Source organism: Leopardus geoffroyi, chromosome A3 (assembly GCF_018350155.1).
Source record: "Leopardus geoffroyi isolate Oge1 chromosome A3, O.geoffroyi_Oge1_pat1.0, whole genome shotgun sequence".
Taxonomy (NCBI): domain Eukaryota; kingdom Metazoa; phylum Chordata; class Mammalia; order Carnivora; family Felidae; genus Leopardus; species Leopardus geoffroyi.
The window spans coordinates 108,682,871-108,706,230 of record NC_059336.1 but is presented as its reverse complement, the minus strand read 5'-3'; the positions used below and the strand labels follow the sequence as shown (position 1 = coordinate 108,706,230).

The window sequence follows — 23,360 nt, the reverse complement described above, 5'->3', positions numbered from 1 at the left end:
TTTATTTCCCCCACAAAAGTATCTTTAACCAAACTTGTTATTATTATGGCTAATGATTCATAGTTAAAAGTTTTCATAAGTCATTACTTTAGAAAAGTCATAAATACATGTTTATTATAAAAGGATTGGTATAAATTAATCAAATTTCTGCCCTTAAAGTAAATCTTGGATAACATTTTTGTTTAAAAAAAAAAAATGATTGGGGTGCCTGGGTGGCTCAGTCGGTTAAGTGGCCAACTTCGGCTCAGGTCACGATCTCATGGGTCACGGGTTCAAGCCCCACATTGGGCTCTGTGCTGACACCTCAGAGTCTGGAGCCTGCTTCGGATTCTGTGTCTCCCTGTCTCTCTGCCCCTCTCCCACTTGTGCCCCCTCCCTCCCCCTCTCTCTCAAAAATAAATAAACATTAAAAATATTTTTTAAACAAAAAACAAAACTTATTTATTTGCCCAATTTCTTCATCTACCAGGATTTATTCAGATTAATATTACTGCTCAGTTATATGCAGCCAAATGGAATATTCCTGAGCATATTTATTAAGCATTTATTCGTTACTTTTATCCATCACCTGTGCACTTCATCCCCGAATGCCCTTATGGAAAACTAATCTGTGCAACACATATGGTGTTAATGACATCACCAGATATCGATAACTGCAAAAGATATACAAATATGAAAGAAAAGGAATATATGTATGCTTACAAATCTTGGGAGAGGCTTAGGGTTTCGCGGTTCTATTTCTAAGGATTTGTTGAAAAGATAATCTGTAAATTCTTTTTCCATGCTATTTCCCATTGGATTCAAATTTTCAAAGAACCTCTAAATGCAAAGAAATAAACAGTTATTAATATTAAATATTTTAAATGCAGTCTGACATTCACAAAAATAACTGCAGAAAACATTTAACAAAAGAAACTTTGAGTTATTTTTAGTTTTATTTTCCTTTATCTCTTCTCTGAAATAAACCTGTCTTTCATCAGCCGGTTTATAAACTTAATTAGAAAGATGTATCCTCAAATAATTCAACTTACTTTGATATCTGATTCTACTCGTAAACAATAAGGCTGATTTTGGTACTGCTGGATCTCTCCTGTTATTTCTGCTACTTTCCTCCTTTTGCTAAAGTTTATAAGCTCTTTTCCATGCCTTTTTAGGACCTCAGGGTTGCCTTCTTCTGTTTTCAAGATATTAGTTAGATAAATTCCTAGAAGATACAATGAAATTATTTCAAGGATGAAAAAGGAACCAGCTAGTTTTTTTTGTAACTGTAGGCATAGGTACAATCAATATGTACGTGTACAATAACATATGTACAATGTACCATCTCAATCACCATAACCAAAGATTTAAGGCACAGATTTCCATTCTATGAGAAACAACTAGCTAACTAAATATCAAGAGAAACATTTTTGTAAGTATCAAATTATTCTGTGACACTTAAGTTTTATAAATACCCAAGAAAAAGGGGGACCAAGTTTAACGAAATTTAAGAGTTTTATCAGGAGGACTCCCCAATTTTCCGTACCTCCAAAACCACATGGTATTTGACATAAGTCACCATTCTGTTAAAGGAATTTTAAGAATAACCCATCACTTAATAACACGTATTTCTGGCCAAAGAGGAAAATGTTAAATTCAGAAGATCATACTTTCTGCTTATTCAAAGGTTGCTAAGGATTTGTAATTCGGAGGCAGTACCGCTTGGATAGGCTTGCTCATGGGAGTGTGGAAGGCTCTGCAAGCCTAGCAAACACAGCACTGCATAGAATTTATTTCTATTCTGATCTTCAACACTTTTAGATTTAGTGGCAATGTCGAAAATGAGCCCCAGTTTCCCCATCACTGCAGGCTGTGCGCTGGGTGAGGAGGAGAAGGAACCAGGTAACAGGCGCTCTCATTCTGTACACAGCCCTGTGGTTCCAGGAGCACCTGAGTTCCTTTCTGTTCTAGCATAAAGGTTCTGGAGCCAACTCTGCTGCACTCTACTTGTGTGGTCTTGTGCAAGTTGCTTAACTTCTCTATGCCTTGGTTTTCTCATCTGTAAAATGAGGATAGCAGGGTTGTTGTGAGAAATAAGTGAGTAAATGTATGTACAGGCTTAGAATAAGGTCTGACTAAAGTAAATGCTTAATTAGCTATGGTTGTGATTGTTGATGCTATTGTTGCTATTCTTGGCCTGGTCTCTTAGGCTTCTGCGTCTTCCCCTAAAGTACTTTCCACTAAAGAAAAGGGAATGTATGAGTACCTGAGTTCATTCACTCAGTACACAAGGACTGAGTCTCCGCTGTATGCCCAGCACTGTCTTAGTACCACAGATAGAGACGTACAAGACACACAGTCCCTGATCTCAAGGAGTTCAAAGCTTTGAACGTGGGCTACAGTACAATTTGGTCAGTACTGCATTAGAGTAATGCATAAGATGCTGTGAGGCTGCCGAGGATGTGTGCCTAACTCTGCCTTGGACTGGTGTGAATAGAAAAAGCATCACAGATGAAGTGATGCCTAAAAAGTCTCTAACAATGAGCAAAGTCAAATGAGCAGAGTAAGCTGGAAGGGGATTCTAGGCAAAGCATCTATGTGTTAGAAGGCGCTGGTTTGCGACGAAGCTCAGAAGGCATACTCAGAGACAGTACGTTGGTTAGTACGGCCAGACCACAGGGCTTTGGTGTATGGGCTCAGGAAGGGTGCAGGCTGCAAGGACAGATGCGGGCAAGGCATCAGTGCTTCTGGTCCTCCGTCACTGCAGGTTGTGCACAGGATGAGGAGAGGAACGAACAAAGTAACAGACGCTTAGGTTCTAATCCTAGTCAAGGGGGTCCAAAGGCTTTTGTGGTAGAGGCCTACTTTCAACTACTTGAATATTTGCCCTCATTCTTGTAAAGATAAATGACTCAAACTCAGTGAATAAGTCAGCAATAATGAAATATGATAGACATCCATGCCTGCTTGGTTCTAAAAAGTATTAAAAGTTTTTAAGTGTCTTAGTTGGCTATTTCCCAGCACCTAGGCTACTCTTGATTGTACATTCATCAGTCAAATTTACGATGTGTTCTAAAATGCTCAGGCTTTTTATTTTCCACATCTGCCTGTCACTTGGCTCTTTTACTTGCAGCCAGTTATATTCTCCACTACGCTAAGTTGCGTGATGCACTTAGCTCAATGTTCAGTCTGACAAACGTGCCCATACAGTACACATATTTAAGGGCAGCTGGAATCAACTTTTCATTACTGGTCACACATTGAATGCCCAGCTACGAAGAGTTTGTGGATAGCAGTACCTGGATTGGATCATGAAGAGGCTTTTTTAAAGAGCTTAATTTGTATTCAATAGTTAGGACATTATTAGCATCTCTGCATTCTAGAAGGATTACTCTGGCTGGACTATGAAGCTAAATGGGTTAGAAGGAGTTAAGATGGGAAGCAGGATGATCAGTTAGCAGGATGAACGTAGCCCTGTTGAGATGATGGGGGCTATCTTAGGGTCCACAGGGATAGAGTGGAATGCACACGTATTTAAGGGGTAGACTCCACAACAACTGATTAACTGTTTTGGGCAGAGGGTGGGGGCTGAGAAAGAAGATTCTCAGCTTTGTGCCTGAGGGACTGAATGGGTGGTGGTGTAATGACTGCCACTGGGAAGATGGAGGGCACTAAGTTATGGGATGTTGTGTGTGTTGAAAGTATACTTGAATGAAGTTGTGAAAATGCTTATAAGTAGCATTTTAAAAGAGCTCAGGATAAAATGTGGAAATTATCTTATGACATATAATGGCTAATTAAAAGAAGAATAAGTGACCAAAGAGAGGGTGTCCAAATTTTGTTGATCATACACTTCCATTAGTAACAAATGTTTAAGCATGGATCCTCTCTCTCTCCCTCCCCCCCTTCTCTCTCTCTCTCTATATATATGTATATATATGTGTATATATATATATATATACATATATATATGTGTGTATATATATACATATATATGTGTGTATATATATGTGTGTGTATATATACATATATATAAATTTTTGAATAAAAAATTTAGTGTAAGTATATACAAAGACCTGAATGTTATATACTGTTAAAGCTTAATTTTTTTCAATAGATCATTTTACATACCCTGCTCTGGTGACAGCTGTCTGGGGAGAGCAAAAGCAAAGCATTATGACGTAAATAATGAAGAGGGATGAGGTTTCATGTTTTTGCTAATGCCTTTCCCAGCCTTTCCAGGAAAAAGTGGCTCCTCAGGGTTCTAGGTTCCCGTAGCACTTTGTTCATCTCCAACCTACACATTTCTACGATGCAGCATTACATTTACTGCGTATGGTACTGTAATTTATTCTTCTGCTCTTTCAAGAGAGCTTATTGAGGGAAGACTCTGTTTTGTCTCTTGATTCATTACACCTAGCCCTGGGCCTGGAACACAGAGACATTCAGCAATGCTTCTGAATGAATAAAAAGAAGCACATTATTTCAGAATAGAAGAGAAAGCATTTGAAGACTAGATCAGGATGCAAGAGACATACAGTCAGTTCTAAAATGGCGGGAAATAAGAGTGGAGATGAAGCAGATTGACCAGAAACAGAAGGAGGATGCAAAACTAGAGCTATGTGAAAGGAAAGAGCAAAGCCAATGCTACAGGCTTGGATGTTTGAGAAGAGAGGTGAGGCTTGGTTGAAGGAAGAATCTACATCCTTTTACCTTAGAGGAAATGTTAGTTTGCCTGTGTATGTCCACTTTACCTATGAGTAGAACATTTTATTATATGGAGAAAAATTGGGATGTGGACCCATAGTCTGGGGTAGCCTTGGAAGAAGTTGCCTGTTTTATTCTGTAAATGGTGTGGTACCAGCAAAAGACCCGAATGAGAATTCTGGTAAGATGACAGAGGAAGTAAAAGAATTAGATACTACCACTGGTCCTCCCATAGAGAGGGGAAAAAAAAAATCCAAAAAACCAGTGTCCAGCATTAAGGATAAGAATCTGGAAGGAGTTTCTCCAAACCACCATACAGAAGAGATAGAATTAAGAAGGAGCAATAAAATAACATCTGGCTCTATTCTCGGGTCAGAACCATTATAGGCTGTGTGGCTAATCCCGTGAACTGAAAACCTGGGAACAGCAAAAACCTTCCTAGAGCAGAACAGACCAGGGACAGCTGAGAGGCCCTCCCTTAGAAGAGAAGAGGCTCAACAGGCAGGAAAACAGGCAGAAAAGGGTAAAAAGCTGGCAGGTGCGCTGTCCGTTCCTATCAAACTGCCTGCATGTTTGTGTCCAGTCACCAGATCACATGGCCAAGCTTAAAACACAGAATCATAGTCTGTGACTTCAGACCTGAAACTTCTTTTCTTCTTGTAACAACATGTTATGAAGATCAGTTATGGTACGTCATACATTTGGGAGGGAGAGTACTTTAAAGGGTTCAGTCTGTGGGAACAAATGCTCACCGATCAGGGTGATGGGGTCGCAGGGGCCAAACAGTGAGTTGGGCGAACGGGCCCTGAAATTTCTTTTTACCTCTTTGTACCAGAAGCAGTAGGATATCACAAGTAGTGTGACTGTAAGTTCAGTGAACACACTGAAGGACTATGTATTTTTCACTTTTTCTAAGCACCTGACATAGTCCCTGATACTTCACAGGTACTCAAGAAATACTTGTTGACTGACTGAATGAAATGAACATCAGGCCTACCCAGGTCCCTTGTATGAACTGGCACCATACTCACCATGCTTAAAATACATAGACTTTAAATGCATCTGGCTCCTGATTCTCTTTTTGTAAATTATTTTTGAATTGTTTCTTTACTCCTTATCAAAATTGTCTTTACACTCTCTCCTCTATGAGCTGTGGAAGGTCTGTGCATCTTCTGTAGTGCCCAGATAGGTATATCATTTCTAACTTATAAGATCTTATGTAGGATACATTCCACTTTTAAAATCAAATCTGACTGAATCTGTACTTTTATAATTAAAAAGAAAATGTTTTACCATAAAGAGAAAATAAAATAGTTTTATCAAGAATGTAGGGGGCAAAAAGTTCTCAGGAAGACAATAAATTAGTAATGATAAAAGGTAATACATGATATAAAAAACAAAATCAGATGGGGCACCGGGTGGCTCGGTCGGTCAAGTGTCCAACTTTGGCTCAGGTCATGATCTCGTGGTTCGTGAGTTCAAACCCCATGTTGGGCTCTGTGCTGACAGCTCAGAGCCTGGAGCCTGCTTCAGATTCTGTGTCTCCCTCTCTCTCTGCCCCCCACCACTCACGCTCTGTCTCTCTCAAAAATAAACAAACATTAAAAAAATTAAAAAAAAAAAAAAACAACAAAATCAGAGAGTAATTAAGTTTAAGATTTTATCTTTTTGAAGTAAGCAAAGTAAAACAAGTAAAAACAAATGGGAAAAACATATTGCAAATAGGAACAATTTTAAAAAATAATGCTTTTGAGGCTATAACTGAATACTAGTATTTTAAAAATAATGAAAGTAGACAATTGTGTATCAGAAAATAGAAATAGAAAAAAAACTAAGGAACAAATGAAAACGTTACTAAAGAATTACATCCTACAAAAGATTCCAGGCCCAGATGGGTTTTTCTACTGGAATATTTCAAAGTTTAAAGGCTAGATCATTTCATGATATTCCAGAATAGAGTAAGATGGAAAGCTACTTAACTCAGGTTGCAAGGCAAATACAACTATAATAACAAAAGCTGATAAATATAGCACAAAAAGACAAAAATCACAAAAAGCACAAAAAGAAAAAAATGGATACAAAAACCCTAAATAAAATGATAATGAACAGAATTCATTTGTGCATTTAAAAGATCAAACTACCATGAATAAATAAGTTTTAATATCAGCAAATAGGAAAGTTTGGTATTAGTAAATCTGTAATTTTAATTTGCTAAACAAAAAAAAAATCATCTTTCTCTCACTAAGATGGCAACTATTTATAAAAGTAAATGTATACTGCTAACAAAAACACAGAATATACAGAAGATAACTATGAAAAGAAACTTTAACATAACAAAAAGCATCTAATCGAGCAAAGAGCAGAATCACCGCTATTCCCGCTGCAACGGAGATGAAAACAGATACTTATTTTTGTCATTATTGTTTAATCTTTGTGTGGGAAGGTATGACCAATGCTGTAACGCATAGCACAGAAATAAGATGAAAGGAAGAGACATAATCAAATATTTAGAAAATCCAAGGAAATCAAAACTTCTTAGAATCAGTCAGCTAAGCGTCCGACTTCAGCTCAGGTCACGATCTCCCGGTTCGTGAGTTTGAGCCCCACATCGGGCTCTGTGCTGACAGCTCAGAGCCTGGAGCCTGCTCCGGATTCTGTCTCCCCCTCTCTCTCAGCCCCTTCCCTGCTCGCACTGTCTCTTCCTCTCTCAAAGATAAGTAAACATTAAAAAAAAATTTTTAGAATTAAGAGTAATTGACTATTAAAAAATGAAGATCATTCACAACCAAAAGTATCTATCATCAGTGTTCTTTCCTAATTAATTGATAGGCTGTTCCAACTGTATTTTGGGGACTTACACCCTCTCCCATTATAAAGTGCATTTGGAAAAATAAAGAGACAAAACTGGTAAAGAAAATACTGAAGCAGCATTGACGAACCAACTTTATCATATATGAAAACACTATAAAGCAAGGTTTCTCCGCCTTGGCATTATTGACCTTTTGGACTGGATAATTCTTTTGTCGTCAGGGGGCTGTCCAGTGCACTGTAGGATGTTAGCAACATTCCTGCCCTCTATCCCATAGAAGCCTCTAGCACCTCCCAATTAGAATAGTAATGAATGTCTCTGGACATTGCTAAGGCGGGGGGGGGGGGGGGGGGCAAAAATTACCCCTGGTTAAGAATCACAGATTGTAAAGTGCCAGTCATTAAAACTGGGGAATAGAATAAGTTAATGGGAAAAAATATTTATTAAAGGAGGTACCATATATAAATGGGGTAAAGAAAATTATTCAGTATACTTAGGTCAACAAGTAAACAATTTAGTGGAGAAATAAATTTGAAGATTTCATATGATATCTAAAAGAGACTTTGATTAAATAGACTTAAATATGATTTTTAGAAGTCACATTATTAAGCTAGAAGAAAATATGATTGAAATATTAAATTGTTAGACTGGAAGAGCTTTCTAAGGCCAGAAACAAGAGCAATCATAATGGGGAAGATGGGCAGATTACAGAATTTTAAAATATGGTATATCAAAGAATAAAAATAAAAAAGCAGATTGGTAAAATATCTAGCTCAAGAAATTCCCAGCTAAATAAAAAGTATCTAGATAGATTGGTTATCTAGCTCAAGGAAATATTTTCAAATATAAATAAAAGGTATAAATATGATGATATTGATCACAACATTTAGGAAAACAAAAAAGCTGGAAACTATGTATCTAATCATAGAGTAATAGTTAAATAAACTGTCATACCAACTTTAGAGACTATTATGTAGCCATTTTAAATGATATTATGAAGACTGATAAAACACAACAATAAGTTTAAGATATGGTAAGTGAAAGTAAATAATGTGTACATGTCATATACTTATGACTATATACAATGTGCATGGCAAAAAGATGAGAAATAAATACAAAAGTGGTTGGTTATAAAGCTCGAACAAAAACAGGCTTTTGTGATAACTGCATGATGTTAATTGAAAGAATATCAGGACAGTATAACTTAAAGCTATATGGAAAATATATAGCTATAGATGAGAAAATGGCTAGAAGGAAATATACCACTTACTAAAAAACCTAAACCATAATATGTGTAATAGGCATGATATTTGTAAGCATTCAGAGGAAGAATCATCAGAGCATATACACAAACAGAAAAAAAAAAAAGAAACCAGGTGTGAAAGAGATATTGAAGATATGAAATATAGGAAATAAATGATGCAATAAGATAGAAGAACCTGTATGAAGGGTGAAGATTTGGATGGTACATGTTTTAGCTTTAAAAGGAAGGAAAGGGCACTTCCTTCCTCTGGTGAGAAGGGAAAGAAAAAATGGCAGGTAAAATTTTGATGTATAGAAGGTGTGGGTTCAAGAATGCATGCAGTATGATTTTTAGCTATGTGAAACTGTTTACAAGAAACATGATTATAAATATAAATGACCAAGGCCAAACCTCTTCTGTAGAATGTATGGTTTATCAAAATTCAACAAAAAAAGATTTCTATGAATATAAAGCACAAAGAAGCATTAAATGATATCAAACAGCTGCCCCAGATGGAAATAAAAAATGGAATGTATATGTTGGGTGTGATCTTAAAAAGTCCTAATAAAGAGAGTAAAATTCTAAGGTGACTCAGGTGCTAGATATTTATTAAATAAGTATTTTCTGCTGCTATATTACACATATGTATATTCAGTCATTTAATGAAATAAGTATCTTGTTTTATCCAGAAACACAAAAAAATTCAAGAAATGCTTACCAAAGAAAGGCACACACGGTGGATTAATAGACCTGAGTTTTGCCAAATATTTCTTATAGTGATCTTCGCTTAATTCATGAGCTTCTTCTAAAATTTTCTTTTGGCGACTTGGTATTTGCTATAGTAAAAAAAAAAAAAAAAAATTAGAGAGTGTGAGTTTATAAAAGGAAGCATAGGTTTTGCCCCAAAATGCCAGGCTAAGAATAAAGCCCAAACACAACGGTATCAGTTTGATTCTAATAACCACATCAAGACACTATCTTCATGGACCCCAGAACAAATTGCAAGAGTGTGGTGTGTGAGTGAAATCTAGTTTATCTTGCCATTCCTTATACAATTACGAGGGTATCTGATTTTATGTTATACGTAAATTAAGTGCTGAAAGGTTTTTCTTCTTGTCACCTAGGATAGGGCCCGTGAAAGCATTTTAACGAGAATTCCTAATTTTAAAAGTGCAACCAGTTCAATACAAATACAAATATAGTGGAATTGAGACAATTCCAGCTTTTAAACTGTCACTGAAAACACAGATGAGGCACTTAACAATTAAAGACCATGATTCTTAAAATCCTGATTCTTCATTTACAAAATGACTAGACGAACCTACCTCAAATGTGTGGTCTAGTCTGTAAACAGGAGATGAGTTCATAGCACTGACAACCTCAAGGACACCATTGAAATTGTTCAGCTCTTGAAAGACTTGTAGAATCTCAATTATTCGACTCACCACAGCTACTCTTTCTTCTAAGTTTTCAGTTTCTACAATACATCTGGGAATCAAAGACAAAAAAGTGAATTAAGTAATCTATAGTTTCCCCAACAAAGATATGCTTTAAGGAATTTAGTAAATAAAATAATGTGTGTGTGGGGGGGGTGCGGTTATCAAGTAACCCCGGGGGATCTATATTCAGAACGACAGGTAAAGAGCAGGAGACTGGATCGCCAGGCGGTGCTCCAGTCAGGCAAGGTGCTCTTCACTGGTTTTCACACGGACACAGCCACCAGTCAATCATTTTCCTGCTGTATTAGAATTAACTGGTGAGACTAACATCTTGTTGACCGTCTGCTGGTCTTCGGGATGTGGCTGTGTCCTAGGGGGATTTATTCTGGAACTCAAGAATTCTGTGTTTCCTATTCTTCACCTAATTTCAAGATTTTGGTGATCATGTTTTCTTTCTTTGAAATAATTAGCTATATTTCTAGGAACGGCTCTTCAGAAAAACATTGTGATGTTAAAAAATCAATGAAAGTATTTTACCATAATTAAGAATAAAATTTTTTTAATTACTAAGAAAGAGAAAAAAAATCAAAGGCACTTTACATTTAAATACCAAGAATCTTTGGAAGGTATACAGCTAATATACCAATAAATAGCTAAAAGAAAGCATACTCGGTTCAAAAAGAGAAAATTCCTCAGTGAGCATTTACTCTCTAATATTAGAGAGAATCTTAAATTTACTAATCACCAGTAAAGAAAAAGGCATTTTAAACTTGGTTTTTAATAATGTAATATAAAATAATGTATAATCTAAGAAAAACAATACACAAAAGAGAAAATAAATATAAATCAATATTAAACATTTTTAAAATTGTAAAGGTGAAAATTACATTATTCTCTGATGAGGATAACCTGACACTAAGAAAAAAACTGTTGCAAAACTATCAAAATAAACATAAAATCAAATTTGCTATCAAATTAAACATAACATGTTTACATGTTTAAAGCATTAGCTAGATCTCTACAAATACATCATATACTGGCTAACTAGTTAGCTGGACATTTAAAAGGGTATAATACAAGTATATTTACATCTTGTATTTAACTACTTCAGTTGACATTACCTAGGTGTACAAATTGTCATCACCTGTGGAGTTTCTGTAACAACCAGGTAAGTCTGGGGTGATTTATCCATAGGTGACTCCAATTCTTTTTTTTTTTTTTTTAATTTTTTTTTTTAACGTTTATTTATTTTTGAGACAGAGAGAGACAAGAGCATGAACGAGGGAGGGTCAGAGAGAGGGAGACACAGAATCCGAAACAGGCTCCAGGCTCTGAGCTGTGAGCACAGAGCCCGACACGGGGCTCGAACTCACGGACTGCAAGATCATGACCTGAGCCGAAGTCGGCCGCCCAACCGACTGAGCCACCCAGGGGCCCCTACAATTCTAATATATGTCCATGGCTAAGAGCCACCGTAGCAAACGGACAAGAATCTCTCACACTGAAAAGGCAGAAGTTGGAACCCCTGTGTACTGCTGGTGGGGGGAATGCAAATGATACAGCCACTATGGAAAACTGTATGGAGGTTCCTCAAAGATTAAAAGTAGAACTATTGTATGATTGATCCACCAATCCCACTTTTGGTTATTTATTCAAAAGCAGGGTCTCAAGGAGATATTAGCACTCCATGTTCGTTGCAGTGTTTGTTCACAATAGCCAAGATGTGGAAACAACCCAAATGCCCATCTATGGATGAATGGATAAAGAAAATGTGGTACATACACACAATGGAGTATTACTCAGCTTTAAAAAAGAAGAAAAGCCTGCAATATGTGACAACACTGATGAACACTGAAGACATTATTCTAAGTGAAATAAGCCAGTCACAGAAGGATGAATACTGCATGATTCTACACATATGAGGTATCTAAAATAGTCACAATTATAGAAGCATAGAATGGTGATCACCAGGAGTCAGGGAGAGGGGAAAATAGGGAGTTACCAATTAGCATGTATAAAAGTTCAGTTATGCAAGATGAATAAATTCTAGAGATCTGCTATACAACATTATGCCTATAAATTAATAATTTATATAACTAAAATTCTGTATTGCACAGTGCAAAAAATCTGTTAAAAGGGTACCTCTCATGTTAAATGTTCTTACAGTAATTTAAAGAAAAAGGAAAAAGTGCAGGAAATGGCCTTTTCAGTCATCTATTAAAAAACAGGACAGAAATAAAAATGGTCTATTTTATCAGTTATGTTTCTCCTTTACAGACACAAATTTTAATTATTATGATAGAAAAGGTCTTCTGCATATTTAAGTGGAATTATTTAATTTGATAATGAAGAAATCAGGAAGCAACATTTAGAGGGGAAATGGTACAGTTTTACTGTTTACAGGCTAAGAGATAATAACATAAGTGACTTGGAATGCTTATTTCTCTTTAGGAATTGCTTTTAAGTCTTTATCCACATTGTAGCATAGGTTCTAGTCATTCCCTATGTCACTGGCCTCTTGTTCTGATAATTCCAATAGGAACCTCATATCACCCTTATAAAATATTAGTCAACTAGTCATAGTGTTTTTACTCAAAAAAATATGGCTGACATATATAATGCCAATCTGTGGCCCCAACTATAAAATTGCATTGAGATTCTAGATTGCTGACATGACCGTATAAGCAGGTCTGCTTACCCACTCCTCAGTGAAACTAGTGAAGAGTATATATATGAAGAAAAACATAATCATGATTAATATCATCTTCCCCAACATTTAAAGTCTCTGGAAATGGCTCTAAGAGCAAATGCTGGCAAATAAAGTAACATCTATTTGGGAAAACTACAAAAATTCAGTAAGAGAGGCAAGAGTTTACGGTTTTTGAACCAAGCCCGCTCCCTCCTTCCTCCCAGAGGACCCCAGGCAGTGGAGGGAAGAGTCTACCCCAGACAGCTGCAGCTGAGAATGCAGGCCTCCCTGTCCACCTAGCTCCCAGCTGGAGGGCTTTCTTCTCTGGAGGAACAGGACTTCAGCATTTCCAGTCCCCAGCTGGTGGTGGCTGAGGCTAAATCTCTGGTGAGTGTAGCTGGGAAGTGGGGACTCCCTTCTGCCTAACTCCTGCATAGAACACAGGCTCTCACCTGAATGTGGCACACTGAGAATGCTGGGAAGACAGCCTCTCCCTGGTTCCCGAGGCAGTGGTTCCATGCCAGGAGAGGTGAGTAAAGAGGACCTCACACACCACCTCCAACCAGGCACTCAGCTCCTACAGCAGGAATGTTTCAGGGAAATTTGCCACCAGCACAAGAGTGTAGGCTCAAACAGCTCCTACTCTCTTGTCATTTGCAACACACCGTTGGAGAAGTTTAAACCTAAAGGTGCTCTCAAGAACAGTGAAGGGGGTGCCTGGGTGGCTCAGTCCATTGAGTGTCTGACTTTGGCTCAGGTCGTGATCTCAATGGTTGATGAGTTTGAGCCACAGGGGGCTTACTTCTCTCAGCACGGAGCCTGCTCCAGATCCTTTGAGTGTCTCTCTCTGTCTCTTTCTCTCTGCCCCTACCCCACTTGTGCGTGCGCATGCGCGCGCTCTCTCTCTCAACACACACACACACACACACACACACACACACACACACACACACCAGTGAAGGTTGTGGTGCAGGGCAATGGTAAGATTCTTGGATCTAACAATTGTTGGTTGACTAGTTGGCAGGAGAGAACCAGGGAATAAGAGCTGGGACGAGCCTTCCAAGGGTCAGAACAAATATCAGAAACCTAAGAAACCACTCCTTAAAAGGAGTCACAATTTGGTTGGATTAGTTTGCAGAGCAATTTATACCACTAGGGAAATTGCTGAAAACAATAGAGCAACCAGCTGGCAATTAGCAGAGTTTAACAGCTGGATGTGGTCAGGACAGGAGTGAAAGAAAGCACTACCTCTCCTGCTGCCTTCTTGGAGTGACCGTGGACATACCCAAAACAGTACCTCTCAGAAGAGGAACTTCTCAGCTTAACATCTAAGTGTGGAGGGAGCTGGAGGATAGGCTTGTCGAGAAGAATCCAGCTAGTCACTAAAGGAACAAGCTCTGGGCGGTGGGGAGTCGGAGGGGCAGGACCCACAAGTTGCTACAACAGCAAGTGTCCAACAAAGAATTACCAGGCATGCAAAGAAACAAGAAAGTACAGTAGTGTCCCCTCATCTGCTGTTTTGTTTTCCCCAGTTTCAGTTACCCAGCAGTCAACTATGGTACCACAGATAGCTTCCTTTTGAGGTGTCGTAAGGTCATTTAGTAGCATACCGCTAATGTCACAGTGCCTAAAGTGTTCACCTCACTTCATCTCATCATGTAGGCATTGTATCATCTCACATCATCACAAGAAGGGTGAGTACAGTGCAGTAAGATATTTTGAGAGAGAGACCACATTCACATACCTTTATTACAGTATACTGTCATAACTGTTCTGTTATTGTTAGTAATGAACAATTAAAAAACAGTATAAGGGGTTTGGTACTATCTGTGGTTTCAGGCATCCACTGAGGGTCCTCTGTGGATAAGGGGGGACTATTGTATGATCCGTTCACCGGGGGAATAAAAGCAGGGAACAATCATTGCCTGTGAGAGGGACCAGATGTCAGATTTAACAGAAAATGATTTCAAAGTAGCCATTATGAATGTGTTCACAGAACTAAAGGAAAGAAGGCATGATTTAAAAAGTAAAGAAAGATATAATGACAATGTGCAGAAGAAAGTATCATAAAAGACACAGCAATAACAACTGACAACTCAAACTGAAAAATATGATAGTTTAAAATAAATTTACTAAAGGGGCTCAATTTTTGAACCGCCAGAAGAAAAAATTAATTAACTTGGAGACAGAGCTGTTGTTCAAAAACGAAGGCAAAATAAAGACTTTCCCAGGTGAACAGAAACGGAGAGAATTTGTTGCTAGCAAACCCACCGTACGAGAGATAGTAATGGAAGTTCTTCAGGCTGAAAGCAAAGAACCCCAGATGCTAACACCAGTCCACGAAAACAAAGAGCGGCGGTAAAAGTAATTATGCGATTATAGGAGACAGGATAAATGCCTGTTTTTTTCTCATTGCTTCTCTTAACTGATTTAAAAAGCAACTGTATAAAATAATGTGAATGTAACGTATTGTTGGGCCTGTAAGATACACATATAGAATAAATTGCCAGCAACCAGACAAAGGAGGTGGGGAAGAGCAAAGCTGTAATGGGCTAAGAAAATAACAAAGGGGAAAGCAATAATTGCTACATGTATTGTTAGATTTGCATCATTAATTATATGTAATATGTATGACAGTAGTGCCAGAAAAAAGGAAGACAGGGAACAGAGCTATACAGGAGGAACATTTCTATCACTGGGATTAAGCTAGTAGAAATCTGAAGTGGATTCTGATAAGCTGTCTATGGTAAACCTTAAAGCATTCACTAAAAAACCCCCCAAAAGATATAATGAAAAAAATCATTAATGAAATAAAAATGCTACATTAGGAAAGTATTCACTCAGTGCAAAAGGAAGGAGGGACAGAGAACAAAAAAAGGACGCAAGACATATAAAAATAGAATTGCATTTAAAATCATAATAGCTGACTGCTCCGAAATGCGAGAGTGTCAGTAACACTTACTTCTCAAACCACAGAGTGAGGTTAGTGGTGTGCCGGATCATTTTTAGGAGATTAGGAGAATTAATTTCTTTGTCTTCTTTTGTCCACACGCTTCCAACTAATTCTGATGGCTGTACAGCTCTGAAATCATCAAGACATAATTCTCCATGATCCTTTTCCCTGTAGCATACTGTTTTACTAAGTAAATGAGATAAATAAAACTAAACTCCCATATAAACCTTTTGTTTTTACGCCAATAGAAAGGTTTATGAAAACAACATATCACAACTAATTATAATTATGTGTATTTTTCTATAGATTAAAAAAATATTTTTATGCATATATTTGTGTACTTTTATTATTGCTTTATAGTAGCATTTTGCTTTGGGCAACATTGAGATTTTTTCATAGTATCTTTCCTAGCACTTAACAAAGATTATTTAACAAATTAGGGTGACAATGTAATCAGGGATTGTTCTTTTAAATAATGATACCTGTTATAATAATCAGTTCAATGAGGATATAGTAATCACTGTAATTCAGAAATCTTTTTTTTCTTCTAAAGGAGGGAGGGAAACCCTACCACCTTTTGGTAAATAAAGGGAAATAAAATAGATTCTAATATTGGTTTTTGGGAATAGTGATGATCTTTGGGGTGGGAGGAGATCTATAAATTTAGTTCCTTTTTTTTTTCATTTAGTTATTTCAAAAGTTTGCAATCCTAACTAGTCCCCATTTAAAACAAACAAACAAGCAAAAACAGACACTTTTTGAGACAGTAGTTACATCAATGTAGAAAAACTAAAAAAGGCTGTGACGGGCCATGACTTAAGTTTACAACTACAAGGGCAGTAGCTAACTTACTGAGCCCTTACTCTGTGCTGGGCTAAGCACTGTATGTTATATATTGACTGTTTTCAATCTCACAACAGCCCCAAGAATAGGTACCATTATTAGCTCCATTTTAACCTTGAGGAAGCTAAGGGACAAAGGGATAAAAGTTTCACATGAAGGTTAAAGTTGCCCAAGCATACCCAGCCAGCGACTGGTAAAGTCACACGCTGCACTCAGCTTTACCAGGTACGAGTGAGAGAAGAGGTGGCCTTCTATACATCAGGCTTTATTACTACTCCCCTTCATATACTAGCTCACTTAGGTCTTATAACATTCCTATAAGGCAGAAAACAGTATTTCATTTAAAAAATCAACTCCTTGGAAATGATTTTTCAGCTTGAATGTCAAATTACATACCGATATAGATCTGATTCAAGTAAAGTGAGTTGTCGAGCAATTTCTATTGGGTGTAAGGTGAGCAGGTCAAAAGTCTCTATGTGCCCAGGCCTGCTTATATGCCACTCAACTGTGGGAGGTGAACTCTGAAATGTAATATTATGACCTGGTCCATTGTCTCTTGCAATTTTTTTCCTTTGGATTATTTTAGTGATGGATTCAACCCATTTTTTCATTGCTTTACCTGAAATACATTACATTTTAAATAACATTTAAATACTTTTTACTCAATATTTTATTTTTTAAAAATATTTAAAAATCATACAAGTGATAGTTGAATACATATTTGCTATTACAAGGTTCAAATGATCAAAATAAAAAAAAATGGAAGTTCCTCTTTACCATTCCCTGTTCCCTGTCCTAATCTCATTCTTCTTCACATGGGTAACTGCTGTTAATAGTCTGGTATATATTCTTCTACATCCCTTCTAAATAAAATTAGAAAGTAATTTATTCATAGACATTTTTCACCTTTACTCTTCTGAATGTCAGTTCAAAATATTATTTTATAATTCTCCATAAGATAGATCTTACACACATGAGATTTAGAAGTACAGACAATTCATAGTCACTATTAATCTTATTAATGTTGCATTTTATAAACCAAACAGTACCAGAGGATCCATGCCTTCATTTTCGTGCGAGTTTTTGATGTGGCTTTGTTTTGTATTATGCATGAAAGTACTATTATTTAACTCTTTACTTTCTGATTCTCCTTTAGAGTGCACAAGGGCAATTAGAAACAAGTTTGTCTAGGTCATTCTTAGACCTATACGATCACAGAATCCTTAAAACTAGAGGGGAGACTTTGGAAACATCAAGCCTTACTCCTTATGTTACTGATGAGGAAACCCAAGTCTAAAGAATCAAAGTGGCTTGGCCCAAAGTCCTGTATCTGGTGAGTGGCAGTGTTCAGAAGAGAACTCTCGCTTCTTGGCTCTCGGTTCAGTCTGCTCTGCTGCCTCTCTGATAACACCTAACTGGGTGTAGTCAGTTTCCTAACCGTTCACCTAACTGGGGCCTCGTCAGTTTCCATCAGTGGTGTTACAATGGCACACCGCTTCCTAATTGTCTTCTGGGACACAGACCTTCAGATAAGTGGAAAGACAGAATAAATCGAGACTTTTTCTGTCCAATTCCAAAATGATCAGTAAGTGGATTTACTAAATGCAAATACACTGGGTCAGCAGGGTGATTATTGAGCAATTTGTAGGTCAAAATGTTGTTTGGTGAAAATTTTTAACTTTTTCAAATGGTTATGCTGCCACTTATAAACAACTCTTAACAACACTGAACAATGACATCAACTGAGAGTCACCAAAAGGTACTTTTATTACATATGAAACCAGGCACTTAAAAAAACCATACCTCTTACTGTTCCAATAAACTCTTCCATTCGCTGCAAAAGATCTGCGTCTCTTTCAAAATCATAGAAATGGTGCTCTACCCAATGCCGACATACATTTAATACTCTATGGCATTAACAAAGAAGAATAACTGAATTACATGGGAACTCAGGCATAAATGTTTATCACAATGAATCACATAAATTAAAACAGTAATTCTTACCAAATTAAATAATTTTATAAGTGGCTGACTACTTTCAAAATTCTATGTTAATTAAGACTTATACGATAATTTCTGATAATTGCTTTCTACTTCACTCATTTTACTTGTTACCTTCTCCTTGCTTGGGAAAGATCCTTATTTATGTCAACTCTGGAACAAAAATTCAGTACAGACTTAATGCCTTCAGTTATTTAATTACTGCTTACCGCAGTTGTACAGGCTGTATGTATTCTTTCCTAAACCTTTTTAGTTCTGCACTCAAGGGTTGATCTCCATTCTCTATAGCTATGCGATCAGCTTCTGTTGGCTCAGGCTCTGGAATTTCAAACCTAACATAAAAGAGAACAAACTAATGAAAATACTAATAATATCAAGTTATTCAAATAGAAAACTACAAACCTTTTCACCAGTCAGCACAATCAAGAGAGCGCTGTAAAAAATTACTAAAGACATACACACACATCGGTGAAAATAAGTAAGACTTCTACTGATCTTAATTTCTAAAAAAGAAATTAATAATTGACAACAAAAACAAACCTAGAAACATAGTTAAGAATAAAGAATACATGCAAAGTCTAAAAATAGATGTGATTATAAAGTTATGGGACTGATGTTTATTTTTGGCTGTGTAATCACTCAATCAGCTAACATAAAACTTTACCCTTAAGGGTAATCCTTAAAAAGTAGACTGCTCTCTGAGTGGCTGAAACACTTCTCGATTATATAATGTAATTTGTTCACTGACAAGCTCCATTGTATTCAACATGCGGTATATTTGAAAAATTCTGTTTAGAACATCTAAATCATCAAGATTTAGATGTCTAAAATATACATTTTTTATATAGTTCTTTAACTATATAATAAAACTATATAAAAGTCCAAAATCCAGAGTCTAAAATATACATTTTTATATAGTTCCTTAACTTGACTAATCCCATAAATATGCAATTTCATAGTTACCATATAAAAAAGAATGCTTATTTTTATACTTTAATAAATGAAAACCACAAGATTATTATAAAATAAATGGTCATCTAAGAGATTTTATTTCTTAAAAAAGTACTCACGAACTACAATTTAAAGCTCATACAATTTATTTCTGAGAGACATGTAGGATCTTAGCTCACTCTCTTTAAAAAAAAAAAAAGAATTTACACATTTTACATTAACAGACCTTTCTATTATAAGACTCAGTAGTTCTTGAGGTTTACAAAAGGATCTGTATGTTGTAAGAAATGTCCGAACAAAATTGGGATCTAAGAAGAAAAAGGAAAAATATCTTATTAAAATCTTTGATTCAGAATGATTAAAGCTATTATTAAAACATTTTCAAGAGAGATGAAAAACAGTCAGTTCTGAAATTCCCAAAATGTTTTGACCACATAGAATGCTTTGGACTTTATAACAAACTGCTAGCTTGAGCACTTCCTAAATTAGTGGCAAAACCATTGATACTAGGATTTTGTAACAGCTTATTTCTTGACATCTGTACACTGTGACTAGCTGAACTGAAACTCCTCATCGGCTGCAGGAATGCAAAAGGAAGAAAGGCAAAGAGCACGCAACACAAGCTCCCCACCTGGATCTTAGAGCATCTCTGGTTGGCTTCTTTCTCTTGAGAAAGACAAAGAGAAAGAGAAAGGCCACAGCAATAGCCCAGTACTTCTTCTGACATCCAGACTGTTTACCTAGGATCAGTTATCTAGATTTCTTTAAATCACATTAACAGAGCATACGACTAGAAACTGGATACTACAATGTTCTAGATTAAGCTAAATACACTTTCTAAATGATTTGCTAGAGGTTTTAATTAAAGCTGCTAAAAGAAGCTTACACATACCTGTAAGTTATTAAAACTCTTAAATGTGTGAGAATGTTGATTTGGTTCTATTCACAACTTAATCCCTTTTATTTCAAGTAGTCACAATAAGAGTTTCATCATACGAGCAGGGGTCTCCAGCCCCTTCCAAGAGAGGACCTACTTTTCATTCACATCTCCATGAAGTAAATCAGGAGGCTGACTGAATGTCATCACTTCCCCAGGCCTGGCCTACTCCAGTCTCTCCTTGACAGTATTCTCCCAAATTGTGGAGAAAGGCTGCTGTCATCAGCACAAGAGACCTGGTCTGTCATCTTCTGTGTAAAGAGGGGGAGAGACATCTTCCCACAATGGAAAAAAAAAAAATCACGCACTTCTATAACTCAAATTTCATCAATGTCCACATTTAGTTGTAAGTCTTCAAAAAGAGGGAGGGGAGAATTCATTAACTTTTCTATTGGGAAGATCCTTTTCCTATTTTACATTACGGACCGGTAAGCTCTAATTTAATGATAAATTCATTGAGAATAGTGAGTACCTTTGTGGATCCTTTCTAAGTACAATATCTTTTATTCAGATAGGATTTACTAAGATTCAGAGTTCATTTGTGTGGAAAATTTCTACTTAGGCTGATTCCGTCTGATTAAGAACCACTCTAAATTTAGCCTTAACATAAAATAATGAAAATATATTAACTCCCCCAGCAAAGCAAATGAATGGATTTATCATAAAAATAGAAGTCTATTTCTAATCTATTGGTAAATGTGGTCATCAAGATAATGAACTGATTTAAATATCAGACAACCTTGAATTTATAATGCTTTTATAAATTAAAGAAAATTTACAGAATAAAAACATACTGGTTTTAAATGTCCCTCTTCTCCTTTGCTTTCCAAGTCTACAGTGGGTTACTGATAAAGGTAATTTAAATATATACAATCCTTTAGTAATTTCCTCTCTGTTGGTATCTTATTGTTTGTCTTCAGTTACAGAGTTCCTCAAACGTTAAAGACTAATGTCTCATCCAGAAGAAAAGATTTTAAAACAGAAGGCTGTACAAGATTTTAAAACAGAGATTTATATCGGTTTCATCACAATCCTCCCTTTCAAGAATCTACTTCCTGTTCTGCAAATCTATTTGTAAGGTGAGGCTACTCAAAACATCCTATGTTTAGGAATCCAAAGCAGTGGCCACTATAGAGATGCTGAGCTGTCTCTAATGGAGAGAGAGCCCAGACACATGGTACAAAAGAGTGTTCCTAGAATCCCTGAGCTGTGTTCTAAATTCAGGCTGACCCCTCCTTTTTAAAAAATTTAAAAAAAAATTTATTTTGGTCTAAAAGCCTAAAATTAATATTCAGATCCATTTCTTCTCAGATGCCAACTGAGTTAGGTTAAAAAGTTGTGGGATATCAAAGGTACTTTTAAGTTGAAAAACAGAACAAAAGCAAGTTCTAGATGAATTGTTTTTTAAGAAAATTGCCTATTTTTAAAGGCAAACTACTTTAAAATTGCCTTCTCATCTTCTACCAAAACTTCTGGTCATTTCAGTACTTGAGTAACTGATGACAATGCTGGGAAAGTCATGCTAGGCGTTGGTGCCACATCAGTCACACGGGGATCAAATCAATTCCTGATATCTGTTATGTAACGTTCGCAAAGAGCATTCACATTAATTTATTCCATATGACTTCTGTGAAGTGAGTGGGGCTGTTGTTTTCCCTTTCTACATATGAGAGAAGTAGCTAAGACTCATCCAAGGTTACACAGTAGAATGGCAGAGAGTCTAGATTGTGCGATTTCTAGTTTTATGCCTTTTTCTACTGTGTCACACATAACCTCGCTGGATTAAAGGATCCTTTAAGGTTTCCGCAGCTGTGACATATAAATATAAAGAATGGTTCCATGAGTTATGTAATCATTATAGAAAACTTACATAAATGATTAATTTAGAATATAGCTGTACTCTGCTAATCTTGGTTTAAGGCACTAGGAGAATCACTGAAAAATCAGCAGTCTAATTGTGATTCTGTAATTCTTGTTAAGCCTTCTTCCAGATTTTAGGAAGTAGCTGCTGTGCCTTCCTGTACAGTCTTCAGAAAAGGAGTTTCTGAAGCGGGCAGTGAGATAAACACTCCCACAATCGTCACTGTTGTACTACATTCTAAAGTGACTCAAGTTTAAGTTGTTTTTTAGCTTCATCAGAAGTAAAAGCAGTCTTGCCAAAACGAAACAAAACAAACAAAAACCAGCAGAAGCTAAAAATAAACCAAAAAAATTTGGCAAAAGTTTAAGTACTTTCGAAAAATATCTGAAAGGCTGCATATATTCCCAGGATTGTATAATTTGTAGAATCCATTTTTAGTCTAAAGCAGTGCAAAATTGCTAATGAGTGAAAAACTTCTATGGAGAGGACATAACACCTGTACTTGAAACTTTACATGAAAGAAGGGTAGATAGTCCAGAAGCTATTTTTACCTCTATCAATTTCCCCACTTAGGTGATTCCAACATGTACTATGTCACACTAACCCCTAGAAACCGTGATCTTACAGATGATGTAAAGGACTCAGATAATTCAATATCTTAAAAATACTCCTCAATAAGGACAGGCTGTGTACTTTTGTGAGAACTCAGAGTACAGGCAACCATCAAAGCTAAGTCTTAGGCTGGCTCTGCCGGCTGTGGAGGGGCCTCTGCCCACCTATGTTATAAAACGGTGTTGCATAGACAGCTGGAAGGCAAATGCATGAACATACAAAAGCCAGGCCTGCTTTGGTTTTAAAACCTAAGTGCAAATACTTGTGGAGAACACGAAAATTGGCTATTTTGATAGTCTCTTTGTCTATCACTTGACTGTGGATGTAAATTCCAGA

At 36.6% G+C, this 23,360-nt stretch overlaps 1 protein-coding gene and 1 long non-coding RNA gene across 4 annotated transcripts in view; one reads left to right on the top strand and one right to left on the bottom strand.

The window, feature by feature from the left end:
• SOS1 (SOS Ras/Rac guanine nucleotide exchange factor 1) overlaps positions 1 to 23,360 on the bottom strand; it is a 150,504-nt gene that overhangs the window by 14,577 nt on the left and 112,567 nt on the right. For all 3 annotated transcript variants that reach the window (XM_045447065.1, XM_045447066.1, XM_045447067.1), the window contains 9 exons: positions 19,841 to 19,922; positions 18,873 to 18,995; positions 18,466 to 18,569; positions 17,059 to 17,281; positions 15,829 to 15,948; positions 10,064 to 10,226; positions 9,457 to 9,574; positions 1,032 to 1,204; positions 703 to 819 (listed from right to left, as the gene is read on the bottom strand). In XM_045447065.1, coding sequence (XP_045303021.1) covers positions 703 to 819; positions 1,032 to 1,204; positions 9,457 to 9,574; positions 10,064 to 10,226; positions 15,829 to 15,948; positions 17,059 to 17,281; positions 18,466 to 18,569; positions 18,873 to 18,995; positions 19,841 to 19,922 — 1,223 coding nt within the window. The remainder of the gene's footprint in view (positions 1 to 702; positions 820 to 1,031; positions 1,205 to 9,456; positions 9,575 to 10,063; positions 10,227 to 15,828; positions 15,949 to 17,058; positions 17,282 to 18,465; positions 18,570 to 18,872; positions 18,996 to 19,840; positions 19,923 to 23,360) is intronic.
• Positions 5,266 to 5,747, top strand: LOC123581214. Its single transcript, XR_006703670.1, has 2 exons — positions 5,266 to 5,374; positions 5,632 to 5,747. It is a non-coding gene; the product is annotated as an uncharacterized LOC123581214 (long non-coding RNA).